This window comes from Dipodomys merriami, unplaced genomic scaffold, assembly GCF_024711535.1.
Source record: "Dipodomys merriami isolate MVZ:Mamm:240054 unplaced genomic scaffold, mDipMer1.0.p SCAF_15, whole genome shotgun sequence".
Taxonomy (NCBI): domain Eukaryota; kingdom Metazoa; phylum Chordata; class Mammalia; order Rodentia; family Heteromyidae; genus Dipodomys; species Dipodomys merriami.
Genome location: NW_027202826.1, coordinates 18081362 through 18109005, shown reverse-complemented (window position 1 = coordinate 18109005; position 27644 = coordinate 18081362). Strand labels below are relative to the sequence as shown.

Sequence of the window (27644 nt, the reverse complement as noted above, 5' to 3'; positions counted from 1 at the left end):
CTGGGAGGGAAGCGTGCCATCGCCTCCGGCCCGGGCCCCGCGCGATTGAGTCACTCGCCCGAGGAGCGTGAGTCAACGCGGAGTCACAGTCGACCCGGCCTCACGCCCGCTGACCGTCAGCCCGGGCCGCAGTCAGCGGGGCCCCGGCGTGGCTTCCCGGGCTGGCACCTGGATCCGATTGGACGGGAACTTCCAAACTAAAGTGTGACTTCTTCCAGCGAGATCCACCCTTGAGGTCTTAAGAGTCTCCGGAATCTGGAACAGGGAAAGCTGCCCGCCCCGGGCGCCCTCCCCGTCCCGCGGCCGGCGGCCAGGGGGTTCAGCGGGCGGCCCCGCCCAGCCCCGGGGGCAGAGATGGCTCCGAGCGGCCGCCCGCGCTAGCGGAGCCCGGGGGCCGGGGCGGAGGGCCGCGTGCGGGGCGTGCTCCGCCCTCCATCGTCCGTCCGACACTAACCGGAAAAACATAAACACACGGGGGTGCGGGGTGGGGGGGAGATGGTGGGAGGCGAGAAGCACACGAAGTGAACGCACCAGCCGCCGGCCCGAAGACCTCCGCGAAGCCAATGAAGCCTGCCCGCGCGTGCTGAGGGTGCAGTTCCCGACCTTCCGGGCGACCATGGCGGGACGGGGCGACCAAGGGCACCCGAGGCATGCCCGGCCGTGAGAGCCGCCGCAGCCCGGCGGGCGCAAGAGCCAAGGACTGAACTCCACGCCCCGCAGCACGCGAGCGCCCGCGGCGCCGAGACCCGCGCCGCCGCCGAGACCCCGGACGACCACGTGACCGGCCCTTTCTCAAAGAAAAAAAAAAAAAAAACAACTTCTCGGCCTGAAAGGGGGGCGGGGGGAAAGGAGAGACTTCACTTCCCAGAAGCCTCTCGTCCCCCCCCTACGCAGCCGCAATCCTGCGCAGGCGCCGCCAGGGCCAAACGGACACGTCGGTCACGTGGGCCACAGCCGGCCAATCCGGTTTGAATCTCATTTTTTTCCTCTCACCCCCCCTTCAGGAGCGGTTGTGCGATCAGATCGATCTAAGATGGCGACTGTGGAACCGGTGAGTATGGCCTGTGGCCCCCACCCCCAGGGGTCCCCGCGCTCCGTCCCCCTCCCTCGGACCGGGGCACCCCCGCGGGACGGCGTTCCCGGCGCGCACGCTACCTTCTCGGCCGCCCCCTCCCCCTCTTCTCGGGTCTGACCTCTCCGCGGGCAGCTCGGGGTGCCCGGCGGCGGCGGCGGCGTGGAGCGCACACGTTCCGCCGGGGGCCGCGGAGTCGGGGCGCGGGGGGGGAGGGGCGGCTCGGCGGGGCCGCGGGGTGGTGGGGGGGGGAGACCCAGGTGCAGGGTGGCGGCGGCGGCGGCGGCGGCTCGGGGCTTTGGGGATCGCGGTGTGAGAGCGCGTGCCCGGCGGGGAGCGGGCACCGGGATTGGCGGGGAGGGTGGGCGTCGAGCCGGCCTGGAACGAGGCTGGAGGTGGGAGCCCCGGGGGCAGCACTCCCGTTCCCGATCCCTCCCCGCGCCCCGGCTCCGGCGCGACCGGGAGCGGGCGGCGCGCGAGGCGCCCGTAGACCGGTGGGCCGGGGGCGGGGGGGGGGAGCCGGTGGGCGCGCGGGGCCGGAGGGTGGGTTAGGCGGGAGTGGAGCCGGGACGCGCGCGGAGCAGCTGCTTGGACCTCGCCTAGGGGAAGGCGACCGGGGGGGGCGAGCGCATGTTACTCCAGCGCGCCGGAGAGTTGCCGGGGTTGGCGGCCGGGGAGGCCAGAAAGGTTTGAAGTGGAGGAGAAGGAGGGAACCCCCCCCCCCCACCCGGGGTCGCGTGGCGGAGCTCTCTGCGAGTTGGCGGAGGGTGGGTGGTGATTCGGGGGCGGGAGGGCGGGCGGGCGGGGAGGGAGGTGGGGGGGATCACATTGTCCTCGCCCCTCGGTGCTCGGGACTGGGCTGTCATGGAGGGAAGGGGGAGGAGCGAGGCCTACCGATCGCGGCTGCGGGTCTGGTCGTCGGCCGGACCTGCTGCATTTCACACGCGCCTGCTTGCCTCCCATTCATTCATCCTCTGCGCGCAGTGCGCACGCCTGGGAGAGTGGGAGCGGGTGTCCCTCCAGCTCTCCTTCCGCGGCTCGGCGGGCCGACTGCGAGGGCACGGTTGATTGGAAAGACAAACTGGCAGGATTGCTTCTCCATTTATTTCACACCCGCCTCTCCCTGTTTTTTTTTTTTTTATTTTAAACCATGCTACCTTTTTTCTGTTTTCTTTGTGAGCTGTTTTAAACTTAATTGAAGCCAGCCCAGAAACTTGGTAGGTACTCCTGAACAGAAGATACTTTGGCACTTTGGGCTTGACCCCTCCCCCCCCCCCCCCATGGCTCCATGAAACTTGTGGGGCTCCCTTTTCTTTTCGGAATGTCAGGACTGTGTGACAATATCGCAGATGCCCAGTGGAGCACGTTAGCAACCGGAAAAGCTTTAGCACTCTGGGCGCAGGTCCTGATTTTCCATGCTAGGATCATTTTGTGTAGCGTTTCATTTTATGGGAGTCCTGATACTGATAATGGTTTACAGTTTTGGTTTGGCTTTTGCGGGGGGGGGGGGGGACGGGGAAACTGTTTTAGAACCTCTTACATACATAGACTACCAAGTGACTTTTTTATTCTTAATTTTTTTTGTTTTTAAATGTAAAATGCCCTTGCTTCCTGGAGCTGAGGGGATTTAAAAAAAAAGGTTTGCTTAATCTTGGTACCAATTTTCCACCAGTTATCTTCTTGTGAATTACATTAGTTTCAAAATTAAGGTTGGTAGTAAAATTGACGAAGGTAAAGATTTGAAATTTAAGTTTTGAATTTCTTTGGCAAGTTCTCAAGTTCACATTTGACTGAATCTGCTTCTCCACAACGTGCCAGTGTCAGGAAAAAATGTTACAGATGGTAATAAAAACAAAACTTAGAAGTTTAACCAATAATGTATTCTGTGAAGCATCAGTAACGTTTAGGTCCTTTGGAGTTTTAAAGCCATATAGTTTTGTTTTGGCAACACAGACTAGAACTATAAAGTGATGAAGGACTTGTACTTCAAGCCCCTGACATTTTTAGGATGTGTGCTAAGTGTCTTGCAGGATACAAAGTTACACAAAATGTCATTCTATATTTTGTCCATTGTAAGAATTATACAGAATACCAATCAGTTCATGCTCAGTATTGTCTGGTTTTTAAAGTGTTTGAGCTTAGTTATTTTAACACAGGTTAAAGTACTCAGTTGTTGAGTTTGAGAGAGAATATTAAGGGAAGAATTTTATCTCAGTGCAGGTAATAAGGCAGAAGTTTGAACATTAATAAGACAAACCAGTACTGCTTACCTTATGCCATTTGAATTGTCACTGGGTCAAAATTAAATACATTAGTGTCTGTGGCAAGGTAATTTCCCCAAGGCTTACCTCCAAGTGGCTTTTGTTTCTTAGTAGCTTTGTTTTTTAATTCATAATTTAGAGAATAGTCACATTTAATTCTCTGTAGCTTTCTTTAGCTTCATTCTGAATTGAACTTTTTTTAACTTGTTCTTTTCTAAGTGAAGAGCTTCATTTTCATTTCTTTCAATTGATGTCATGTAATTTAAATTGCTTTTACATTGCTCTTAATTTGTGTGTGTGTATTGTACTACCACCTCAAGGTCCTCAAGCTCTTGCTTTTTTGTTCAAGGCTAACTGCCATTTGAGTGACACTTCCCTTTCAGCTTTTTGCTGGTTAACTGGACATAATAGTCTCATGTACTCTCTCTGGTCTGGCTTTGAACCTCAATCTCAGATCTTAGCCTCCTGAGTATCTAGAATTACAGACAAGGTCTGAGCCACCAGCATCCAAGTCTTCCTTGAGTTTTAAAACTGTACATTAATTTCATAATGAATCTCTTAAACAGCCAGCAGATCTAGTATTTTTTAATACTTGGGAAAGTTTGCATTGCAAAGAATTTAAATATGACTTGAAAATATAATATATGCATTTGTTATATACAGTTCAGTGTATTTGTCAACAAAAAGCAACACTGCTAAGCAGACTATACAGATTAGTATAGGCATTTTTAAAAATGAAAGCCCATTATATAAAGTTCATAAAGTAAATTTGGTTTTAGTGTTTATATTCCAAATTTCACTTTATACTCTGAACTAAAATACATAATTACTAAGAAAACTTCAGTGCGCAAATACAGTTTACTCTGAAATTTTCAGTTCTGTAAAGTGAGTGTGGTTAATTTGCACGGAACATCATAAGCAATTAACAGTTTTATGAAATAATTGTTTATAAAGTTAAGATGATAGTAGGAGTATTGATACAATTGATATAATAGCAGTATTGAACTTAATAAAGGACTCGTGAAATGTCCTGTGAATTATATTATTCTAGCAGTAGAATTTGTTTCTTTCTTTCTTTCTTCTTGTCTTTCTGTCTTTCTCTCTTTCTTTTTTTTTTTTTGGTTGATCATGGGGCTTGAACTTGGCCTGGATGCTGTACCTGAGCTCTTTAGCTCAAGGTAATTGGAGATAAGAGTCTCATAGACTTTGCTTCCGAGGTTGGCTTTGAACCGTGATCCTCAGATCTCAGCCTCCTGAACAGCTAGGATTGCACACATGAGCCACAGGCGCCCGGCTTAGCAATGGAATTTCTAATTTTCCTTTCCTGCTACTATTGGAAATAACTTTAATCTTTTGCAAATGTGAATTATACCATCCATATCACAGAGTTTTGACAAGTATGAGTAAGTGTGAATTATAGTTTAATTTTTATATTTCTGTAACCACAAACATTCTCTAGCAGAATGGGAATAAGATATTTTAAAGTGATTTTGCTTTTTGATGTGAGTCAGAAGTGACATTGGTCAATAATGAAAAACTATATAAAACAAATGCTCAGTCACTGTTGCATGCACCCATATCTTCCAGGAAGTTCACATAGCTGCATTTTGTCACTTCCTGACCATTAGCAAAGAAGGCAAAGCCTACCTATAATCTCTAGGTATCCCTACCTATCCTCTTCACACCAGTTGAATTTGTGTGTCATGCCAGTGCACGTGTGTGAGTTGCATGTGTGCCTGTCCCGGAGCTTAAACTCTGGGCTCCAGTGCTTGAGCCAGAGCTCTACTTTGGGCTTTTGGGGGTGGTTTATTAGAGATAAGAATTTCATGGACTTTCCTGCTTAGACTGACTTCAAACCATGATCCTCAGATCTCAGCCTCCTGAGTAGCTAGGATTACAGGCATGGCCCCAGCCCCTGGCTTGTTCCTTTTTTTTTTTTTTTTTATAGTAGTCTTCATTTTGTGTTTCTTTTAGCTGTTTAGTTTTGAAAAAAGTAAAAATAAAAGACCCCCACGTTATGTGTAAAACAGCAATACTGTCCTTCACTTCTTCCTAAGAGGTGATAATTTGAGTGCAATTTTTGGTTCATAGTTTGGTTTAACTTAAGGAATTTCTTTTTTGGGGAGTGGTTCTAGGGTTTTGAACTCAGGACCACAAGCACTCTACAGCTTGAGCCACATACTTCTAGACTTTCTTTGATTTGTTTTTTAGATAAACTCTCTTTTGCCCAGAGCCAGCATATGACCAGAATCCTACCTCTATGGAGCTCTCCTGAGTTGCTGGGATTTACAGGCATAAGCTACTAAGCATGGTCTCCAGCTTCTGGAATTTCTACTAGAGCTCCTGGGGAAAACAAGGGAACTACAACTTATCTGACAGGGCTGGGCCTTGTGCATGCCTAGCAAACATTGCCCCTAAGTCCCAGCTGGTAGTTTTGTTGTGTTACATTTTTTTTTAAAGGCAGAATAATAGATATCTAGTCATAAATAAGAGTGTCAGCGACATTGCTCTAGTACATTTGACTGAATCACATTGCTTTGATCTGGACTGTTGAGTCAGAAGATTTTTGAGACAGAATTTAGTAGTATACTCATAGTTAGGGCATAGAATTCTTTTCTTTGGGAAGTTGAAGTAGTAGTTGGACATTGCATAGTCAACTTCTGTTGTAGTTTGGTAAGTCTGAAATTTCTGGGGGGGGGTATTGGTCTTAGGATTTGAACTCAGGCTCTAGGCACTGCCCTTGCTTTTTTTGCTCAAGGCTAGTGCTCGGCAGCTTGAACCAGCTCTACCTTTGGCTTTTTGGTGGTTAAGTGGCTATGAGAGTCTCATAGCCTTCCTACTTTATGGGCCTCAAACCCTCGTCTTCAGATCTTAGCCTTCTGAGTAGCTAGGACTATAGGCATGAGCCACAGTCATTTTCATTTCTATCAGATGGTCATTCAGATATTTTCATGTAGGCATTCCTCTGTATCATTGTCAATGTCAGCAAGTGGTAGCCAGTAGGGTTGCAGCCTACAAACCAAGTAATGTCCATTATCTCTAGTGCCTCCCCAAAGCTCTCTTAGGAAAGTGCTGACAGTCTTGGCAAAAGTGATATTTCTACTGTGTTTAATGTTGTCCTGTTGTTCTGTATTAATGATTCCTTAAGGACTTTGGTGATCTGGCAGAAGAAGAAGGTACAAACTAAAATCTGTTTGTTCTGAACAGTCAGATTCATGTATTCCTTATTCTAGTCACCTGTTGTCTTGGAGTTGTCCTTGCTAACCTTTTTTTTCTTTTGGAGACAAACCTAGGGGTAGATACTGAGGCCCGATTAGACATGGACCTGACCTCCCAGTAGTACATCTCAGTACCTGACAGACAGTAATCTGGAGGCTTGAACTTGTGTGGTAGTATGGTAGATGTTGCTGTTAGGAGACACCTGAAGAAAGTTGCTCTGTGATGACCTCTTCAAACCAGAGAGCAAAAAGATTGAACTTTTAAAATGTGGCAACTCAGGACATGGACTTGTGGCTCAAGTGGTAGAGTGGTAGCCTTGAGAGAAAAAGCCAGGTGAGAGCATGAAGCACTGAGGTCACATAACCAGTATTATCACCAATCAGTCAGCTCCGATCCATTATTAGTTCTGTCAGATTTTCTTTTCCTCTTTGGTTCTTTTCTTTGACACTGCTATTCAGAATAGATTTTGGATTTCTTAGTCTAATTTTTTGGGAAATTTGTGTATTTTCCTAACTTTTATTTTTCATTTCTAGGTATATTTCTTCCTTTCTCTTCTTCCCTTTTAACCACTACCCCCTTCCTGTCTTTGTTCTGAATGCTCACTTCTATAGCTTTTGGTAATCTTTTTATATGTATGCGTGCAAAATCATGATTTGTCCCTTTGAGGACATACACACATATTTAAGGCATTTTCTTTTTCTGTTTCTTTCAAGATGCTTATTTTCTTTTTATTTTGAGCTCATGGAAGCAATTTCTGTAATTTAGAGTACTGGAAGGGGTTTAAAAGATCCAGCTGCTTTTGAACAACTTTCAATGAATTGCCTTTAATCTATTCTTTCTTCAATCCTAATCTTAATTCTAAAGGTCTGCTGGCTTCTGCCTTTGCTGCATACATTGCTGCACACACTGTCAGTCTGTGTCCCAGCTACCTTGAATATGGTACTCATGTTGGTAGTTATTTCCAAACTAATCACCAGCGTTTTCCTTCCAATATTCACATTAAGCCATGGCACCACTTCGAGTTTTTTGGTGGTTAATTGGAGACTTTGCTGCCTGTGATGGCTTTGAACTGTGATCCTGACATCTCTGCCTCTTGAGTAGCTAGTATTACAGGCAGGAGCCACCAGCGCCCGGCACAGAGAGGTTTTGGGGAGGTCTGGTAGTAAGGACTAGGGATAGATAGCTAGAAGCAAAGGATAGATAGAGAGCATGTCTCCAGCAGTTTAGGTTACTACTTCTCTAATGTTACTTATATATGAAAGTGATTCAGCTTCTGTTTTTAACTTATAAAATTGAAAGGGATAACCAGACCTCCCTAGAGTTTGAAAATGGTTCAGTGTATCTCATTCAGTGTATCTCATCCTCTCTCCCTTTCCAAGCTCTTAAATAACATCTGGTAGTACTAGGACCGATTGCTAGAAGTGGCTGACAGTTTTGATCACTATATGCCAAACTCGTTCACTTTCATCATTCTCCTACTGGTAAAAAATAACTACCAACCAGGCACTGGTGGCTCAGATTACAGAATCCTAGCTACTCAGGAAGCCGACTGAGGATCATTGTTCAAAGCCAGCCCGGGCAAATTTGTCAGGCTCTTTATCTCCCACCAGAAAACTGGAAGTGGCATTGTGGCTCAAGTGGTAGAGTGTTTGCCTTGAGCTGAAGAGCACAGGGACAGCATCCAGGCCCAGAGTTCAAGCCCTTCGACCAACCAAAACAAAACAACAAAAAAACCCCTAAAACTACCAATCTGTTAACTTTTATAAAATAATAAAGAAGAAAAAGCTTGTGAAATGTAATCGTGAATTTGACTAGTTTCTGTAGTCATATAATTACTATTGAGTAACTAAATGTTTACTTTCCATTTGTATACTTTAACTTTCCTGCACAAATGGAGTTTGTTCCAGTCAGTGTAAGTGCCAGGATTACTACCTGTTCAATGAACCCTAGGCTGAGGGTGAAGGGGGGAATCCTGGAGATGTTATGAAAAAATACTTGTGTGAAGGTAATGAAGTATACAAATGAATATCCTGAGGCTAAAAGCCAGTGTTTATTTCTAGAAAATATTTTATATTTAGGTTGAGAGTTGGTGAGAAATTTGAGTGGTTTCAAAGCCATGGAAAAGCACACCAAGATTTTTGAATTGGAGCAAAATAGATGGAAGCTGGTAGGAAGGATGTAAAATTTGGTCAGATTTAGTAGAGAAGACATCATCAGAAATGATTCTATACTCTGGGAAACACTTAGATTTGTAATAGTCGTATTGTCCTATTAGATTACTATAAAACCTGACTTAAGTATGCTAATTTTCACAAAATGTAGTAAAAATCCTACTGTAGAGTCTTTGCAGAAGATTGTTTGATACAATCTTGCATGACTTTTTTCTTCCCAGCTAGCTTCTTCTGTTAGCTGTGGCAGTCTGCCTACCCCAGGGATCACGAAATTATAATACTGAACATTTTATTTGAACCTCATAAACTTAGCAGGTCTAGAATGAGATTTAATACTTTGCACTTAGACTGGTTGTCATAATTTTTTTTTTTTGGCCGGTCGTGAGGCTTGAACTCTGGGCTTGGGTACTGTCCCTGCACTCTTCAGCTCAAGACTAGCCCTCTACTGCTTGAGCCACAGTGCCATTTCCGGTTTTCTAGTGGTTTATTGGAGATAAGAGTCTCATGGACTTTACTGCCTGGGCTGGCTTTGAATCGTGATCCTCAGATCTCAGCCTCCTGAGTAGCTAGGATTACAGGCATGAGCCACCAGCGCCCAGCTTTGGTTGTCATTATTCCCTTACTTGCCATCCATATCTAAGTTCTTTGACCTGCCAGTTAATGGCTTTCACTGGCCATAGAATAAAAAGATACACTGTAGCCTGGTCTTGCCAACCTACCACTCTGTCTTAGGTTTCATAACACCTCTTGGGGACCCTGGTACCTATCTTCTAGATACAGCACCACCTTATAGCTTTGCTCCTGCTCCTTTTTCTGCCCACCTGAAATGTGTTACGTAGTGACTTTTCAAAGGCATGCCATCTTTTAGGTTGACCAAAATATGTTAAATTAGCCTTTTTTTTTGTCCAGGTGATTTGTAAACCTAGAAATACTGGTAAAAACATGGACATTGAAGACAATTTCTAGTGAAGTTTTCTTACTGGGAGATCCACAAAGCTGAGAGAGTAATGATAGGGATCTAGTAGATCTTTGTAGTAAAGTTTTGTTTTATTTTTCTGGGTGTGGTTATGCATGCCTGTAATCCCATTTTCTCTAGAGGCAAAGATGAGGCATGTTGAGGTCTGGGTTTGAGGCTAGCCCAGGAAAAAGTAAGACCCCGTGTCAGCTAATAATCTGGAGGTACTCATGCCTGTGGGTTCAGCTCTGTTGAAGGCATAGGTAAGAGTATCCTGGTCCAAGGCAAAAACATGGAAAAGTAAAGCAAAAAGGATGGGAGGTGGGGCTCAGGTGGTAAAGCAGCTGCCTTGTAAGAATGGAGCCCTGAATTCAAACCTCAAAAAAGAAAAAGGTTTGTATGTATGTATGTGTGTTTACTGGTTCCAGGGTTTGAATTTAGAGCCTCTTAGCTTGCTTGCCTTGCTTGCTTTGTTGACCCACTAATAGTTAAGCTACATCCCAAGCACATTTTTCTGCTGGTAGTTTTGGAGATTGAGACAAGAGGACTTGTCTGCTGAGATTGGCTTTGTGATCCTCCATATCGCAGCCACCTGAGTTGAGTAACTAGGATTATATGCATGAGCCCCCTAGTGCCTGACTGGATTTTCAGTTATAGCTAGCTTGCTTCCTTCCTTCCTTCCTTCCTTCCTTCCTTCCTTCCTTCCTTCCTTCCTTCCTTCCATCTGTCCGTCTTTGTTTCTTTTTTGATAGTATTCATGTTTGAATTCAGCCTCATGCTTGCTAGGTTGGAAACTTGTCTCCAACAGTTTCCTTTTTAAACTGAATATAAGTAACACAATTTGCAGCATTTTGAATTATAGGAGGCAACCTTTTGTAAAAATGGGTTGTAACCTTAAAATAAACTTTGTCCTTAGAAATCAGTTTTTAGTTCCCATATAAATTGATAAGATAATATTACTTCCTTTACATGCTTCCTATCTTGCATAATTAAAACAATAAACCAGTTTTTAAAGACACCTGTTAAGGAGTTTTAGGGGAGTTTTGTTGATAATATATGTATCATGTATCTCAGTTGAATCAACATCATGATTCATCTAAAATTTGGATAGGGGGTCCAACCTTCTGTTAATTTTACATGCAGTTTTTAAGTGTAGTTAGCAAATTGAAGTTTATGCTTTACTGATTAGTAACCTCAAGGCAGTTCTCTTAGGGTTCTTTAAAAAATAATATGCATTTCTTTGTTCTGACTTGGCATAGTTCCATAATTATTCATCGCTTTTTGGTTGAAGAATTTAGTACATCATAACATTTGTACTGGACATCATTTCTCAATCTCTGTAATGCCATAGATTTTGGGGGGGGGGTCAGGGTCTGGTTGTGGGGCCTGAGTGCTGTCCCTCAACCACTTGAACCACTCTACCACTTGAGCCACAGCACCACTTCCAGCTTTTTGTTTTTGCTTATGTGGTGCTGAGGAATCGAACCCAGGGCCTCGTGCATGCAAGGCAAGCACTCTACCACTGAGCCACCTTTCCAGCCCATGTAATAGATTTTTAAAGTATGGGGCTTTCCCCAAAGAACAGCTTGTAGTTCCCCATAGAACCAGCCTGAAAGATGTTTGTTCTTCAGAGGATGCAGGGGGAAGTGTCTATATTACCCTGGATAGCCTTTAGCTTAAGATCTTGCAGAGTGCTGGGCTTTACAGCATGAACCATTATGCCTGCCTGGCCTAGCCTGAAAGTGGATTTATCTTTTTGTTTTACCACATTTAAGTAATAAAATATTTGACTTGACTGTTTTGAAGTTAAGAACCTCTCATCCTTCCCCATTCCACACCTCCTTCTAAAACCAGTTTCAATAGATTTCATTGTTCTATTTGCATGCATGCAAATAAACTACCCCAACAATAGGCATCCTTATTCATCCTCTTTGTTAGCATCTCCCCCACTGGTGCCCACCACCCCATTATCCCAGCACATTTCCTGTCATTTCTCTGTGTGTGTGTTGATTGTACCACAGGGTTTCATTAGGGCATTCCAGAGATATATTTTTGGATGCTGTTTATCCTATAGATCAGATTCTCAGATGAAAGTTTTTTCCAGCACTTAGATGTGATTTAGTTGTTGTTTTTTGTGTTTTTTTTTTTGTTTGTTTGTTTTTTGCCAGTCCTGGGGCCTGAACTCTGGGCCTGGCCGCTGTCCCTCAGCTCAAGGCAAGACTACCACTTGAGCCACAGCACCACTTTTGTTTTCTTTTTTTTTTAAAAAATTTAATGTTATTGTTAAATGTTGGACAGAGGGCTTACAGTTACATGAGTAAGGCAATGAGTACATAACTGTCTATCACTGTTACCCCTTCCCTTCCTTGTTGTTGCCCCATTGTCCCTTCTCTCCCCCTGATTCTGTTTTCTTAATGCTTTCATAGTTTCTGTGGAGAAGTTAGCTGTTAGTAGTTTTCATGAAAGCTGTTTCTTTATCACACCTGAGGTATCCAGATGTTGTTTTGTTTATATTTTTACTGTTTGGAATTTATAAGTTTTTCATTTATTTTTTCATGTGTTGCTTCTGTTTCATTCTCTGTTGTTTAGCCAGTAGTTCAAATCTACACTGTTTTTCCCTTTTTGCTTCAATTTTAGTGGCCTTTTTTTTTTACGTTGAACTCAAATCTGTCTCATCCAAGCCTTCAGTTTTCCAAGGCGTTGAGAATACTGATCAGAATACATACTGTAGTTGGCAGTTTGACATTCTTTATTTTATCTTAAAAAAAAATTATTCTTTTCTAAAATCTTTCACTATCTTCATCCTCTCCTATTGTAATCTTAATTTTTGGGGGGTGGGGGCAGGCAGGCCTGGGACTTGACACTGGGGGCCTGGACACTGTCCCTGAGCTTCTTTTGCTCAAGGCTAGCACTGTACCACTTGAGCCACAGTGCCACTTCTGTCATTTCTGTTTATGTGGTCCTGAGAAATCAAACCCAGGACTTCATGCATGCTAGGCAAGCATTCTACCACTAAGCCACATTCCCAGCCCGGCCACAGTTAATTTTATAGGTGAATTGGTTTGATTCTGTCAAGGCTTGTTTGTAGATTTATTTCAGTTTTGCCACATTATTCTTACTCCTAAATCATGATGTGGCTTTTCTATGATTTTATTTACAAGGGTTCACGTCTACTCCCCCTTGCTCAGCTGAGTCTTGAGTTCAGTTTTCCTGATACTTTGCATACTTCTGAAGCTTTGGCTTAGGTATTTGCCACTCAGCCACCCAGAATTATGTTCTAACCATTCCAGATTATGACTTGACCTGTGAGAGACTTTTACCTAGATTTTGGGGGTCTTGCTCCTTTTTAAGATTTAGCAATGATTTAGTATACGGGGTTAAAATAAGGAGAAATAAACATTTCCTGCTCCCCATGCAGGAAATGGGAGTTAATGACTACCTGGGAACCTACTTTTCCATAGCTCATTTTTCTCTCCTATCTTGTTCCCCAAGGTCCAGCTGTCACTGTATTTTTGTTTCATTTACCCACTGGGGGCTCCTGCACGTTCTGTCTGGGGCAGCATAGTTAATGCTAGTGAGGTAGAAACTGGCCTTCAGGAATTCAGAGACTTAATGAGAATATGCTGGTAAAAATATTTGATCTTTTTTTTTTTTTCAAAAATTAACTACTGCTTTTTGTAAATGTTGACCCTTTACTATTCTGTAGACATTTAAACTTTTTCATTTAAATTTATCAAACCTGTAATTTCCTTTTGTGTTAAGCATGGTGGCTGTTTGTTATTACAACTGAAGCAAAGTAAAAAAAAAACCAGCTTCGCCCGGCGCTGGTGGCTCACGCCTGTAATCCTAGCTACTCAGGAGGCTGAGATCTGAGGATCGCGGTTCAAAGCCAGCCCGGGCAGGAGAGACCGTGAGACTCCTATCTCCAATAAACCACCAGAAAACCGGAAGTGGCGCTGTAGCTCAAGTGGTAGAGCGCTCGCCTTGAGCTGAAGAGCTGAGGGACAGCGCCCAGGCCCAGAGTTCAAGCCCCACGACTGACAAAAAAAAAAAAACAAAAACCAGCTTCTACTCTGAATGATTTGATGAGCTAAACAGTAAGAGTTCCTCTACAGGTCATATTAAGAAAATTAAGAAAGCATCCTCTGGCTTGGGCTCTTTTAGAGATTATGTATATATATGTATATATATATATATATATATATATACATATATATGTATATATATATATATATTGTTATGTTAATACAAGTCTCTGGCTACTATTCAGTTATTAGGTGTAAATCTGAAACCCTGGCTCAGTTGTAGAGTACACAGGCAGCGGGTTTGTACTATACACAGTTAAACCAGTAGAAAAGAGTTAAAAAGTGAAAAATCTGATACCAAGCACTGTTATAATAATGTTTTCTTACTACCTGTGAGCTTTTCTTTCAGTTTCTGCTCCTTTATAATAGGCAATATGAAGGAAAATGGTGAACACTAATCTTAATTTTTTTAGGTGATAACATTAACAGCCTAAGAATTTAAAGTTCAAACCAATGTATACTTTTTTTGCTTATGGTCTGTTGAAAGTTTGAAGTTGCCATAGGTAAACAGGAGGACATGAAGGACCTTACAAAGCCTTTTTTCCTCTTGTTATTCTATATAGTTGTTTTACTTTTTGAAAGTTTAAATCCTATCCCAACAATAATATGTTTTATTTGTTCTTCTGTGGTGTTGGTGATTGAGCCCAGAGTCTTTTTTTTTTTTTTTTTTTATTTGAGAACATACTGTACAGAGGGGCTACAATTACATGGGCAGGATAATGCATACATTTCTTACCAAGCATTGCAGCCTCCTCCTTTGTTTACCCTTCACCTCCCTTCTCAGCTTCCCCCCTCCCCCCACCCAATTATACCCCCCCCCCACCGACATTGTAAAGCTGGTTTTGACATGACATTTTGTACTTCTCATTGTTGCAACAGGTCCACCTGAATCCTTAAACGACTTGTTTGTCCCCATCTCCTCCACATGTTATACTGACATCAAATATAGTGAAAGCGGGGGTTACACTGTGGGGGAGGGACATACAAAGCAACAAAGAAATAATCTTATAAATGCGTTAGAAACACATGCATGAAAGAAACGAAAACATTAAAATACATATTTAAGGGTTCATTTTCCTAACATCACATTATCTGACCTTTTCCGCTTGACTCATACCTATACTAGATATTGCAAATAAGGGAAACCATGGGACCTATGCTTCTTTGGGCCTGGCTTACTTCACTTAATATAATTTTTTCCAAATCTTTCCATTTCCTAACAAATGGGGAAATGTCATTCTTTCTGATGGGGGCATAGAATTCCATTGTGTATATATACCACATTTTCTTGATCCATTCATCTACTGAGGGGCATGAGCCCAGAGTCTTTTGATTGGATGCTAAGGCAGGTGCTTCACCATTGAACTACATCTCCAAGCCCTTAATATAGTACTTTAATTTGGTGACATGTTAGGAAAGCTGGTTGATTTCTTCCAACTTTGTTATATAATCTTTCATAGTCCTTATTTTAAAATGTTCAAATGAGAAGATAACTATATTTTCTTCCACATTTTAAAATTTAGAAACCTTTTGTTTTTAAGGAAGAGATAACTAGAATGGAGGATACTAGAGTTGTTAGGTAGCATTTTATGAAATTATTTTCTAAGTCTGTCTTTAAAATATTGGCACCAAGTTTATTTAGAGTATTGCGATCATGGGGATATCAAGAAATTTAAGGCATTTCATTGCTTTCCACTAGGAAACCACTCCTACTCCTAACCCCCCACCTACAGAAGAGGAGAAAACAGAATCTAATCAGGAGGTTGCTAACCCAGAACACTATATTAAACATCCTCTACAGAACAGGTAAGCTTTGATTTTTGTTAGTTAATTGGAGAATAAGAGTCTCACAGACTTGGCTGCCTGAGCTGGCTTTTGAACCATGCTTCTCAATCTCAGCCTCCTGAGCAGGTAGGATTGGTGGTGTGAGCCACTGGCACCTGACTGCAACTCATTTATATTATAGTTACATGTGTATTTAGTTTGTGGAGATGAGTTGGTTTATTTGAAATACAAGGAGAAAATATGGCTTACATCGGTTCCTGGTTTGGAAAAAGGAGAATTTTTAAGTGATTGTAGCCACTCTTCTTACTAGATTTTCTATAGTTACAACATGGAATCTGAAAACATAATCTAGAATCCTTCTACTCTTGTTACATTTAAATATATTGGGTTTTTATTTTTTTTAGGGGCGGGGAGGGTGGGACTTAGAGTAGGTCTTCTATCTGTATATGAGTTTGTAACATACACTCAGCAAGTAATGAGAATCTTCTAAATGTTGTCACTATATGTGTCAACACTAATAATTCATTAATAGCTCTAAACTTATCAGAAATGTCTTTAATTTCTTTTTAGGAAATTATCAGGCTTGCAATGGCAAGTGAAAGCTTTCCAAAATCACAATTTTTATTCTGAGAGCTCAAATTTTAAGCAGTAGCCCTATTTGGTCCATTTTTCAAAAAATAATCATGGTTTATAAATGATACCAATGAAAAAAGTAATTTACTTTGGTTGCCTAAAGCATTTTATTTTGTCAAGCTGTAAAAGTGTTTAAGTGCAGATTGTGAAAAAGTTTTGTAAACGGGTGGAAATTTAACAACAGATTTTTATAGGATTGGTTCAGCACCTCTGAAGATGCTCAAGTCCTTTATGTAAAATGGCAAGTTTGTACATTCTATTCTATTATATATTTAGATCATTTATAATACATAATACAGTGAAAACACCAAATAAATGTTTGTTACACAGTATTGTCTAGGAGATAAGTCAGTTTGGTACAGTATGAGCTTTTCTTTTATTTTGACATTTTCCCTTTGTGGTTGGTCTAATATGAGGATGCAGGACCTGAGGATTTGGAACCCATGGATACCCAAGGGGTAACTATTGTATTTCAGAGAATACTGAGTTTAATTCGTTTAAAGGTGAATCATGAATCTGTCAAGATATTAGAAAAACTATTATAAGGTATATCTGTGCTATTGTGTGTTATTCAGGAAGGAAACTTAAGCAGAAGTATGTACAGATAAATAATAACATTATTTCAAAATGTATGTGTTAACTCAGTCCTTTTATTGTTCCTGGTATATGTTCAGTAACTACAGAATCACATTTAGTACTTTCCCCCCTTTCTAGTACTCTTAATTTCTTCTCTGACTGATGGCTGTTCATTCCTTTCAAAATAGAGCCTAATCATTTTCCTTTATGGTTGTTTCTACTCTGTTTTCTTAACTAACCGAGTTTGCTTGTGTTTATGATAAAACCTAGCACATTGCAGTTGTCTCTGAAGTTCTATAATTCCCTTGAGTTAGCTTCTGGATACTAGAGGTTCCTAGAGAAGTAGATGTAACAGAATCTTGTTAAATAGTAGATATAACTTAGTCTTATTATGCAGCCCATTCCTTGAACTCAGCAATCCTGTCTTAGCCTCCCAAGCACAGACTGGGATTAAAGGTGTATGCCGTCATACCCAGTCTTATAACTTTTGTCAGTTTGTTTGCTTTTAATTTCAATGCTGAAAATCAAACCCAGGCCTCACACAGTTTAACTGCAGAGCATATCCCCAGACAAAACGTTTGTTTTTAATAAAAAATATAAACTGATGTCATTGTAATAGGAACTATCATTTCAAATTGTCTTAAGTGTTTATGGTAAAATACACATAAATATTATTACCTTGATAGCCATTAAAAAAACTTAGTAATATGAAAATACATTCACAAGCTGGCTTGAGTGGCTCACACTTGTAATACTCAGGAGGCTGATGTGGAAGTTTCAGGGTATCACAGGCAGACAAATCTAATAGATTCTTGTACGCATTATCCTGCCCATGTAATTGTAACCCCTCTGTACAGTATGTTCACAAATAAAATTAAATTAAATTTTAAAAAAATCTAATAGATTCTTAATTCTAGTTTCCCGGCAAAAAACTGGGACTAGGGGTATGGCTCAAGTGGTAGAGCACCAACTCTTGAGTTTAAACCTAGTACAAAACAATTTGGTTCATTTACATTGTTGTGTAATCCCATTTCCTAAACTATCTTTAGTACTCATCCACTCATCAATTTTATAACCTCTGTCCCCTCTGTCCAGTCTCTGGCAATCAGACTTCCCTTTGTCTTTCTGATTTTAACTACCTTAGGTGCTTCATAGAAATTGAATCAGAGTATTTGTCTTTTTTTGTAACTGGTTTATTTCACTTAGCAACGTGTCCTTGGGCTTCATCCCTGTTGTATCAGGTGTCAGGATTTTCTTCCTTGTTAATTGATTAATGTTCTTTGTGTGTTGATACTATATTTTGTTCATCCATTCATCTTAATGGACTCATGGTTGCTTCCCACCTTTATTATCCAGTGAATAATACTGCTATGAAAATGGGAATACAACTACCTTTAAAATTTTTTTTACATTGCCTTTTATTTTTAGATGGGCGCTGTGGTTTTTTAAAAATGATAAAAGCAAAACTTGGCAAGCAAACCTTCGACTGATCTCCAAGTTTGATACTGTTGAAGACTTTTGGGCGTAAGTAACTGTGTGTGTGTGTATGTGTGTGTGTGTGTGTGTGTGTGTGTGTGTGTGTGTGTGTGTGTGTTACAGGTTTTCATTTTAAGTGGAACTCCCATTTATAGAACATTTTTTAATTCTCAAAGATGTTTGAATTAGTGATTATGCTTCATGACACTTTTAGAGAATTTCAGTCTTGGGCAGAGGATGAAGCTTAGTGTGCTTTGCTTAGTATACACAAGCCCTCCAGGTCCAGCATTGGGTTAAAAAAAACAACAACAAAAAAGAATGCTTCAATCTTAGTTGAAACATCTCCTTCCCTTAAGTCCTTCGTGGTCCTAGAATTTTTGACATGGAGATAGAATTTGCTCCCTTTGGTGGTTTGCCTACATTTGCCCCATAAGGGTATTCCAAAACCTTGTTAAACTTACACTTTCCAATGCAATATCTGGAATTTCCAGTGCTAAGGATTTTGAGACAGCAAAGGCTGAAGTTAGCAAAATACAGAAGAATGTCAAATGAACGTCACAGAATCTGTGATGGGAGTAATTTCATTATACTGGGTGATAAACTTTAGGAAGAAAAATTGCTTTTGAGACTTATTTCTAGGTTAGCAAAAATTTGAACCCATAAGCTTTATGGCTTAAAAATGCAATTTAAAATTAAGTCTTCCAAGGAAAAAATATTTTTTTCTTCTTGAGACAGTCTCAGTAAGTCATCTTTAAATCGGAGAGCCTCCTGCCTTAGTGTCAGTCTGCCAAGTGCTAGGATTATCAGCATGTGTCACTACACCAAGTTAAAATGTTTAGATAGTCTCTAAAAACAGGTGTTCCTTTACCTGTGGTCCTGAACACAAGTCCTTGTGCGTGCTAGACTATATTCCAGTCTTTATATACATATATATGTCTCAAATTTCCCTGTGTATTTACTGTGCTAATTATAACAGGTAACAACTTTTGATGATTGGAAATTGTTGGGTCTGTTTTACTCTTGGATACCTCTAAGGTGGTAATGTTTATTATTTCAGTTTAATCTTGATGGCCAGGTAGGGTTTTTCCCCCCACTTGATCAGATGTGTTTGCAAATAAAACTAATCATTAGCCTCATACATTTTTTATTTTTTTAAAAAGCAACCTCACTTTAGCCCCTGAGAGCTTATCTCCAGTTAAGTACCAACAAAGCTGAAAGTGGCACTATGGCTCAAGTGGTAGAGCACTAGCCTTGAGCAAAGAAGCTCAAGGCTCCAAGTTCAAGAACTAGGACTGGTACTGTGTGTGTGTGTGTGTGTGTGTGTGTGTGTGTGTGTGTGTGTGTGTGTGTGTGTGTGTGTGTGTGTGTGTGTGTGTGTGTGTGTGTGTGTGTATTCATCCCCTCCAACATAGTTTCTTATTATAAATTTTTACAAGCATGTAATTCATTGTTAAGGTCTATTTTGTCCATTTCAGAATTAACTCTTTGATAGTCAACAATTCCACTTTTTGTGTGTTTTCTAAGTGTGTGTATGTGAGCACCTAAACTCTGTGTTACATACTATGTTTTTAATTGTTCTTTTCTTTTACTTAGTCTATACAACCATATCCAGTTGTCTAGTAATTTAATGCCTGGATGTGACTACTCACTTTTTAAGGTATGCTATTGGTGATTTTGTGTATTTATTTGAAGACTAAGGCATTAAAATACTTGAGATCTTGTCACAACTTAGGTTAGTGTGTGATAATGCGTAAGATAATAACTAAATTGCCTTAACTAGGCTATGGTATGACAGGCTAGGATACAAATCAGAAATTGGGAGACTATTCTATGAGGACATTGTGACATTGATTTTGATAATGGCTTTGGTTGTCAGTTATTCTTTACATGAAGTACAGAAGTACAGAGATCGTGAGGTATTTACAAATGGACTTTACAGGTGGTGGGAGTAGGGCATTAATTAGCCCTGCACTTAAATAATTTTTGCTTATATTTTCTAGATTCAGGGGTGTCTGTGCCTCCTAAGTGGTGTCTAATCAGAAAGTTTAAGAATTTCCAAATTAAGTGAAAACTAGAGGTTTGATAGCAACAAATGACAAAGTTCTGTCTTCCCAACGGGAGGTACAGCAGCATTATCTAATACTGTTCTGTTCTTTCTCTGTAGGATGGTATTGAGCCTATGTGGGAAGATGAGAAAAATAAACGGGGAGGACGATGGCTAATTACATTGAACAAACAGCAGAGACGAAGTGACCTGGATCGCTTTTGGCTAGAGACAGTAAGGTTTTAACATTATACAACAGTTTTAGAATATTGGCACACTACATTACATTTTAATTTGTTACTTTTTTTTTTGGTGCTAAGAATTGAGCCCAGATCCCTGTATTTGCTAGGCAAGTGCTGTACCACTGAGCTACAGAGCTGCATCTCCAACCCTTGCTTTCTTGACATGGGGCCACATTACCATGTTAAAGCAGGCTATAGTAATCAAGATCCTCCTGTTCCCTTCGTCTTCTGAGTGCTGGGATTTCAGTCGTAGGCTATGAAGCCTGACAAATATTTTTGTTCTGTTATGCGAATCTTTTTTTTTTTTTTTTTTTTGTCAGTCCTGGGACTTAAATTGAGGGCCTGGGCTCTGTCCCTGAGCCTCTCTGTGCTCAAGGCTAGCACTCTACCACTTGAGTCACAGTGCCACTTCCAGCCTTTTCTGTTTATGTGGTAGAATCGAACCGGGGGCTTCATGCATGCTAGGCAAGCACTCTACCACTAAGCCACATTCCCAGCCCCCGTGAAACATTCTGTAGTATCAGAAGTTAGGTAAAAAGTGATTTTGATTTATCTTCCAACTCTTCCATAGTTACTATGCATGATTTAAGTTTTTTCAGTTTACTTATAGCATGGTTCTTTGTGCCTCTTTTATGTTTGTGTGTGTGTGTGTGTGTGTGTGTGTGTGTGTGTGTGTTTGTTTTTTACATCAGAGAAGCAAACAGTAAAATTACTGAACTTTAGCTTTATTAAGATATGTTAAACAGGAAAAAAGATAAGCAGTTATGTATAGGCAAAAGTTCCAGGTTCCAGGCTTCTAAGAAACAGGGTTCAGGATCAAGACTCAGTGTCTTTTTTGGTGGGTCATGTTCCTTGAACTCTGGGCCTGAGCGCTGTCCCTCAGCTCTTCAGCTCAAGGCTAGTACTCTACCACTTGAGCTATAGCGCCACTTGCGGTTTTCTGGTGGTTTATTGGAGATAGAGTTTCACAGACTTTCCTGCCCGGGCTGGCTTTGAACCGTGATCCTCCCATCTCAGCCTCCTGAATAGCTAGGATTACAGGTGTGAGCCACCGACGCCCGGCTAAGACTCCGTGTCTTTTAAAAAAGATTTTGACAGTATTGGGGTTTTTTTTTTTTAAAACAAATCTGCAGGCACTCTGCTACTTGAGCCACACCTCCAATATTTTGTTGTTGTTTTGATTTTTTTCTTTGTGGGTCCATATATCAGCTGCCTAATTTGCCAAGAAAATTAGAACATCTTTAAAAAGTCAAGGCCAGAAATATATACATAAATATAGTCATTTTTAAAAGTCAGCTATTGATTTGAAAGCTGATCTTAATTTTGAAAGTGTACAAACACTAAGTTGTTTATAATGCATTGAATGCAATTTGGAATTCTTTTAAAGCTGCTGTGCCTTATTGGAGAATCTTTCGACGACTACAGTGATGATGTGTGTGGAGCTGTTGTTAACGTTAGAGCTAAAGGCGATAAGATAGCAATATGGACTACTGAATGTGAAAACAGAGAGGCTGTTACACACATAGGGTAAGTTCACTCTGCCTGTTCCTTTGACAGTAAGAGGACAACTGAAACCGTCTTTTAAAAGATAGAAGCACGTGGGTTTGTAAATAATTATTGTCTTTGTTTCTTCATGAATGCTTTTATACTGGAATCCTGTTAGTGTTCAATGTTGTATTCTTAGGGTTTTTTTTTTTTTTTTCATTTCAGTAAAATCTTTTTCTTGGCAGTGGAGTACATGATCACTAGAGCATTCTACTTTGGCACTGCATTTATACATTTACTAAATGCAAAAATAGTTTTCCCTAGTTGGAAAAGTGCTAAGAAAACATGCTACTTTGAAAAGCACAAATGTATAGAATTTTGATTTGTATGTTGACATGTGTGTTTTCACTATGCATGTAACACTATAGACAACTTCTATGGAAATTTAAGTAATATATCTTAGTTTTTGTCTTGTTTACGATTCACGTCATGTGCATATTTTTGTACTTTTTTTGGAAGAGTGGTGTATTTCCAGCCTTCTGACATATTTTATTCTCTTAACTATACTTTGGGGCCTCATGACTTTTTTTTTTTTGTTGGTCGTGGGGCTTGAACTCTGGGCTTGGGCGCTGTCCCTCAGCTCTTCAGTTCAAAGCGAGCACTCTACCACTTGAGCTACAGTGCCACTTCTGGTTTTCTGGTGGTTTATTGGAGATAGGAGTCTCACGGTCTCTCCTGCCCGGGGTGGCTTTGAACCGCGATCCTCAGATCTCAGCCTCCTGAGTAGCTAGGATTACAGGCGTGAGCCACCAGCGCCCGGCTGGTCTCAGGACTTTTGAAGGGGGGATTTCTTTAATATTGATGAGATTAGATCCTCTTCCTCCAATTTATATAGTCTCATAGTCCTTAGTTGCAATACTAATCGGTACTCATCACATTTTGTTCTTAATCACATCTCTTGGAAATTTGGTGGTAAAGTTAGTGTATTAGGAGAATACTGAGTTTGCCTCTAATTGTTCTTTTTTGTGTATGTGATCTCATTGGTAGGTAGATATGGTAAATGTAATTTGTAGTGATACACAGCATTTACTAGATTTTATGTGAAAAATACACTGTACTCTTATGCATTTATTTTTTTGACACAAGGTCTTGGCTATATGGCCCACACAAACTCATGGGCCACTACAATAACTCAATACAATCAAAAAAATGAAAGTAGACATGTACATACTACTTGGTTATCTTTTCCTGACTAAGCTATAAATGCTATGAGGGTATTGATGCTGCTTTTGTGTCTCTCTCGCCCGTGCGTGTGCGTGCTCTCTCTCTCTCTTTTTCTCATACACACACACACACACACACACACACACTCACACACACGTGAATGGCTCTTAACCAAATTTGTCAAAATAGAGAAAATTCTGCTAAAAGGAAATGAATTTACGTTTTACTCTCATGTAAATAATTGTTATGTAAAGACAAATTGAAAGTTTTTGATGAATAATAATGTTTACTTTTTTGTCTTCTAGGAGGGTATACAAGGAAAGGTTAGGACTTCCTCCAAAGATAGTGATTGGTTATCAGTCCCATGCAGACACAGCTACTAAGAGCGGCTCCACCACTAAAAATAGGTTTGTTGTTTAAGAAGACACCTTCTGAGTGTTCTCATAGGAGACTGCGTCAAGCAATCGAGATTGGGAGCTGAACCAAAGCCTCATCAAAGCAGAGTGGACTGCATTTAAATTTGATTCCATCTAAATGTTACTAAGATATAAGAGAAGTCTCATTCGCCTTTGTCTTGTACTTCTGTGTTCATTTTTTTTTTAACTTTTGCTAGAGTGTCCACTATACAAATCAAAGAATTACAGTACATGTCATCCCCAGAATCTATAAATGTGTTCCTGGCTCACTCTGTAAAAGCCTAGTAGAATTACCATTACAAACACATTTGCCCATCCACAATATTCGAAAAGAACTTGAGTTTCTATACCTTAATAGGAAAAAAAAATCTGTTCCATTTTATGCAGGAGCATATTTTGCTGGTTTGAAAGAATATGATGCATACAGTTTTCTAGCAATTTTCTTTGTTTCTTTTTACAGCAGTATCTTTGCTGTACTCTTGCTGATGGCTGCTAGATTTTAATTTATTTGTTTCCCTACTTGATAACATTAGTGATTCTGATTTCAGTTTTTCATTTGTTTTGCTTTTGTTTTTTTCCTCATGTAACATTGGTGAAGGATCCAGGAATATGACACAAAGGTGGAATAAACATTAATTTTGTGCATTCTTTGGTAACTTTTTTGTTTTTTGTAACTACAAAGCTTTGCTTCAAGTTTATGCATTTTATTCAAATCAGTGATCTATGTTTATGTGATTTCCTAAACATAATTGTGGATTATAAAAAATGTAACATCATAATTACATTCCTAACTAGAATTAGTATGTCTGTTTTTGTACCTTTATGCTGTATTTTAACACTTTGTATTACTTAGGTTATTTTGCTTTGGTTAAAAATGGCTCAAGTAGAGAAGCGGTCCCATTCTTATTAAGACAGTGTACAAAACTGTAAATAAAATGTGTACAGTCAATTGTCTTTTAGACAAGTAGATTTGTCCTTTTATTTCTACATCTCTATAGAAGGAATTTGTACTTGTTATTGCAAGGCAGTCTCTCTTGTGTCTTCTCTTGTGTCTTCCATATGAACAGCATCAGTTTGGAGCACTAGTTTATTATGTTTATTACAATTTTAATAAATTGCATAGGTAGTATCATATATATGGAATTAAACTGATGTGGCTATCTTTTTTTTTAAATCAAGTTAAGGCACATCCTCCCATCCTACGTAAATAATGTACTTTCAGTATGTTAAAATTCATGAGAATTGGGATTTTGGTGCATCACCATTTGATAGGAACCGTGGTTGTCCAACTTGGTTGCTGAATTAAGATGTTCTTACATTACATAAGGGTCAGAATGCTAGCATAGAGAATAAAGTACAGGTGGTGGGGGCATATGCATTGAGAATTTTATTAGTGTTGCTATCTAAATAGAATGTAATAAAGGAGTATTAACACATATTTATATTGGTCAATTGTTGTAGTATGGTTTTCTGTACACTTGAAAACTTGATCTACTCTTTGTTGGTATCATTTGAAAGCAACTTGAAAATATTTTGTTGATAATACATACTTGTATATATAGTTCAGATGTTGTGAAATGAAATATGGCTATTGTAGATTAAGGGTAAGCCTAATTGTAGGTAGAAGAATGGAAATCTAAGACATGAGGAAAATTTGTCTTTTAAGTGTTGATGATGAATTTATTGTTTTCAAATTGATAAACTTGACAAAGATCCTTATAAAATAAACATGAAATGAATAGCATTGGTTTCATTGTAGAATTTAAAAACTTAATATGGTAACGTAAATTACCAGCTGAATGCTTTCAGTGCTGTTAACACCTCCAGTTCAGTATTTTAGAAATGCTGAAGCTTCTGTTTATAATCTCAACATTCTGTATCTGATGTCTGCCATTTAAGCAGGAGTGATTGGTTTAGCTGAGTTACATTGTCTGTCTATAATGTACAGTCATGAGCATTTTAAGAACTTGCTTAAAAGTCATTTGGTGGTGGTGGTGTGTTGGCAGCAAGCGTGACTGGACTGGTACATCTCTTAGAAATTAATACTCACAATTTCGGTAATGCTAAGATGTCCAGTTTGAAAGTGTCAGTATTTAGGGCCTGAGGAAGAATAGATTAAATGTAAAGGGTTCTGAGGTTAGAAAAAAGCATTTCATTACCACAGTTTAGAATCAGTTTTAATTTTTCTCCATTGGGACAGAGTATGATAAATGATTTTAAATCACTTGGCAATTGTGACTTACATATAATGTCTTGCAATTTTCATAGCTATCCTATCTTACTCTTTCTGTTCAAGACAACCTTACAAATGGATCTATTTCATAATGTAGAATGGATGAGTAAGTTTACTGTAGGATGTGGCTTCATTTATTCGATTGAAAATAGTTACCAATTCTCAATTCTACAGGAGTATTTATGCACACTAGTAGTTGAATAACAACACCTTAATGTGCACATTAACCTGTACAGTAACCCTGTAATATGCAAGCACTATCCCTACTTTACAAATGAAGAAGCAAAGACACTGAGATTTTAAGTAGAATAGCTTTTATTCAGCTATAGATAATTTGAATCCTAGAAATTTGGTTCATACTTAAACAGGGAAGGCCTATCTGAGTTACCTCAGATTATTCTTTGTAAGCCAGGCATGTAAATTTTTCTCTTTTCCTTCCTGTGGTAATGAAGCTGAAAGTTGAGTTTTGAGTACACAGAGACCAAGTTAAAGGTGTTTACAGAAGCGTAGTGCAAGTGAATATTTTCAGAAATGACTTGTATATTCTAAGATAGATGGCAGTTTGTAAAGCAAAATGTTTGATAAAGAGTCTGGATTCTGTAAGAATCCAGGCAAAGTATGCATACTGCAAGATAATCTCAAAGTTTAAGACCAGTATAAGCTACATTAAGACCTTGTCTTAAAATGAGAGTAGCAGCCAGATACTGGTGGCTCATGCCTGTAATCCTAGTCCCTCAGGAGGCTGAGGAGATCTGAGGATTGTGGTTCAAAGCCAGCCCGGGTAGGAAAGTCTCCAGTTAACTACCAGAGTACTGTGGTTCAAATGGTAGAGAGCTTGCCTTGAGCTGAATATCTGAGGGACAACGTCCAGGCCCAGACCAACAAGCTCCAGGACCACCAATAACAAAAAAAGGGTAGCGTGGTGGAGCACTGGCACACAGCAGGCTGTAGGTTCTATAAGGAAATAAGGGATCGTGATAGTTTGAGCTTTTATAATTTTAACATAAGCTAATCTCAAGTACCTTTTTTTTGTAGACTGGCTTAATTATTAAGTAATACAAAAACAGCTTTCCAGCTTGGCATACATCAGATTTAAATTAAAACTTGCTGGGTGCTGGTGGATTGTGCCTGTAGTCCTAGCTGTTCAGGAGGCTGGGGTCTGAAGATTGTGGTTCAAAGCCAGCCTGGTCAGGAAAGTCCACCACACTTACCTCTAATTAATCACCAGAAAACCAGAAGTGGTGCTGTGGCCCAAGTAGTAAGTGCCAAGCAAAAAGCTCAAGGACAGTGTCCAGGCCCGGATTAAAGCCCCATGACTGACAAATTAAAAATGGTGCTAAACCTTATGTGGGGGAAGTATTTTTGGGAGTGAGGATTCTTTTGCTTTGCTTTTGACCAATCTGGGATTTGAGCTCTACCCCAAGCTTGTGGGAGAGATTCAAATTCCTCCTGTTTCAAATTCTGGAATTACAGGTGTACACCACCATACTCTGGTCACTTTTTATTATTATTATTATTATTGCTGTAACATTAAGATTATGTACAAGGCAGCGTGAGCCACTCCTGGGCCTTCATCACAGACACTTTCCTGCTTTCCCTAGTAATTCAAATCAGCTCATTTGTCCCTTATTCTTCAAAGCAGTGAGAGCTGTACATACATGCCTCATAACTGGAGGATTTGCGCTCATTATTTTGATCCCATTCCATAACATCTTAAAGTAATAGTCTTGTCATTCTCCTTACTGTGAATCCCAGGGTAGATGGTCT

At 40.3% G+C, this 27644-nt stretch overlaps 1 protein-coding gene across 1 annotated transcript; it reads left to right on the top strand.

The window, feature by feature from the left end:
• The first annotated feature begins 498 nt into the window (after positions 1 to 498).
• Eif4e (eukaryotic translation initiation factor 4E) lies at positions 499 to 25386 on the top strand. Its single transcript, XM_070022315.1, has 7 exons — positions 499 to 1051; positions 15463 to 15569; positions 18186 to 18281; positions 19827 to 19890; positions 20398 to 20511; positions 21907 to 22046; positions 23534 to 25386. Exons 1-7 carry the CDS (start codon positions 1034 to 1036, stop codon positions 23646 to 23648), a joined length of 654 nt encoding a protein of 217 aa, XP_069878416.1. The 5' UTR covers positions 499 to 1033; the 3' UTR covers positions 23649 to 25386.
• Positions 25387 to 27644: the final 2258 nt, after the last annotated feature.

Coding starts and splice junctions, on each gene's coding strand:
- Eif4e (XM_070022315.1), top strand. Junction 19,891..20,397: donor GTGACTACTCACTTTTTAAG/GTATGCTATTGG, acceptor CTTTCTCTGTAG/GATGGTATTGAGCCTATGTG. Junction 20,512..21,906: donor ATCGCTTTTGGCTAGAGACA/GTAAGGTTTTAA, acceptor ATTCTTTTAAAG/CTGCTGTGCCTTATTGGAGA.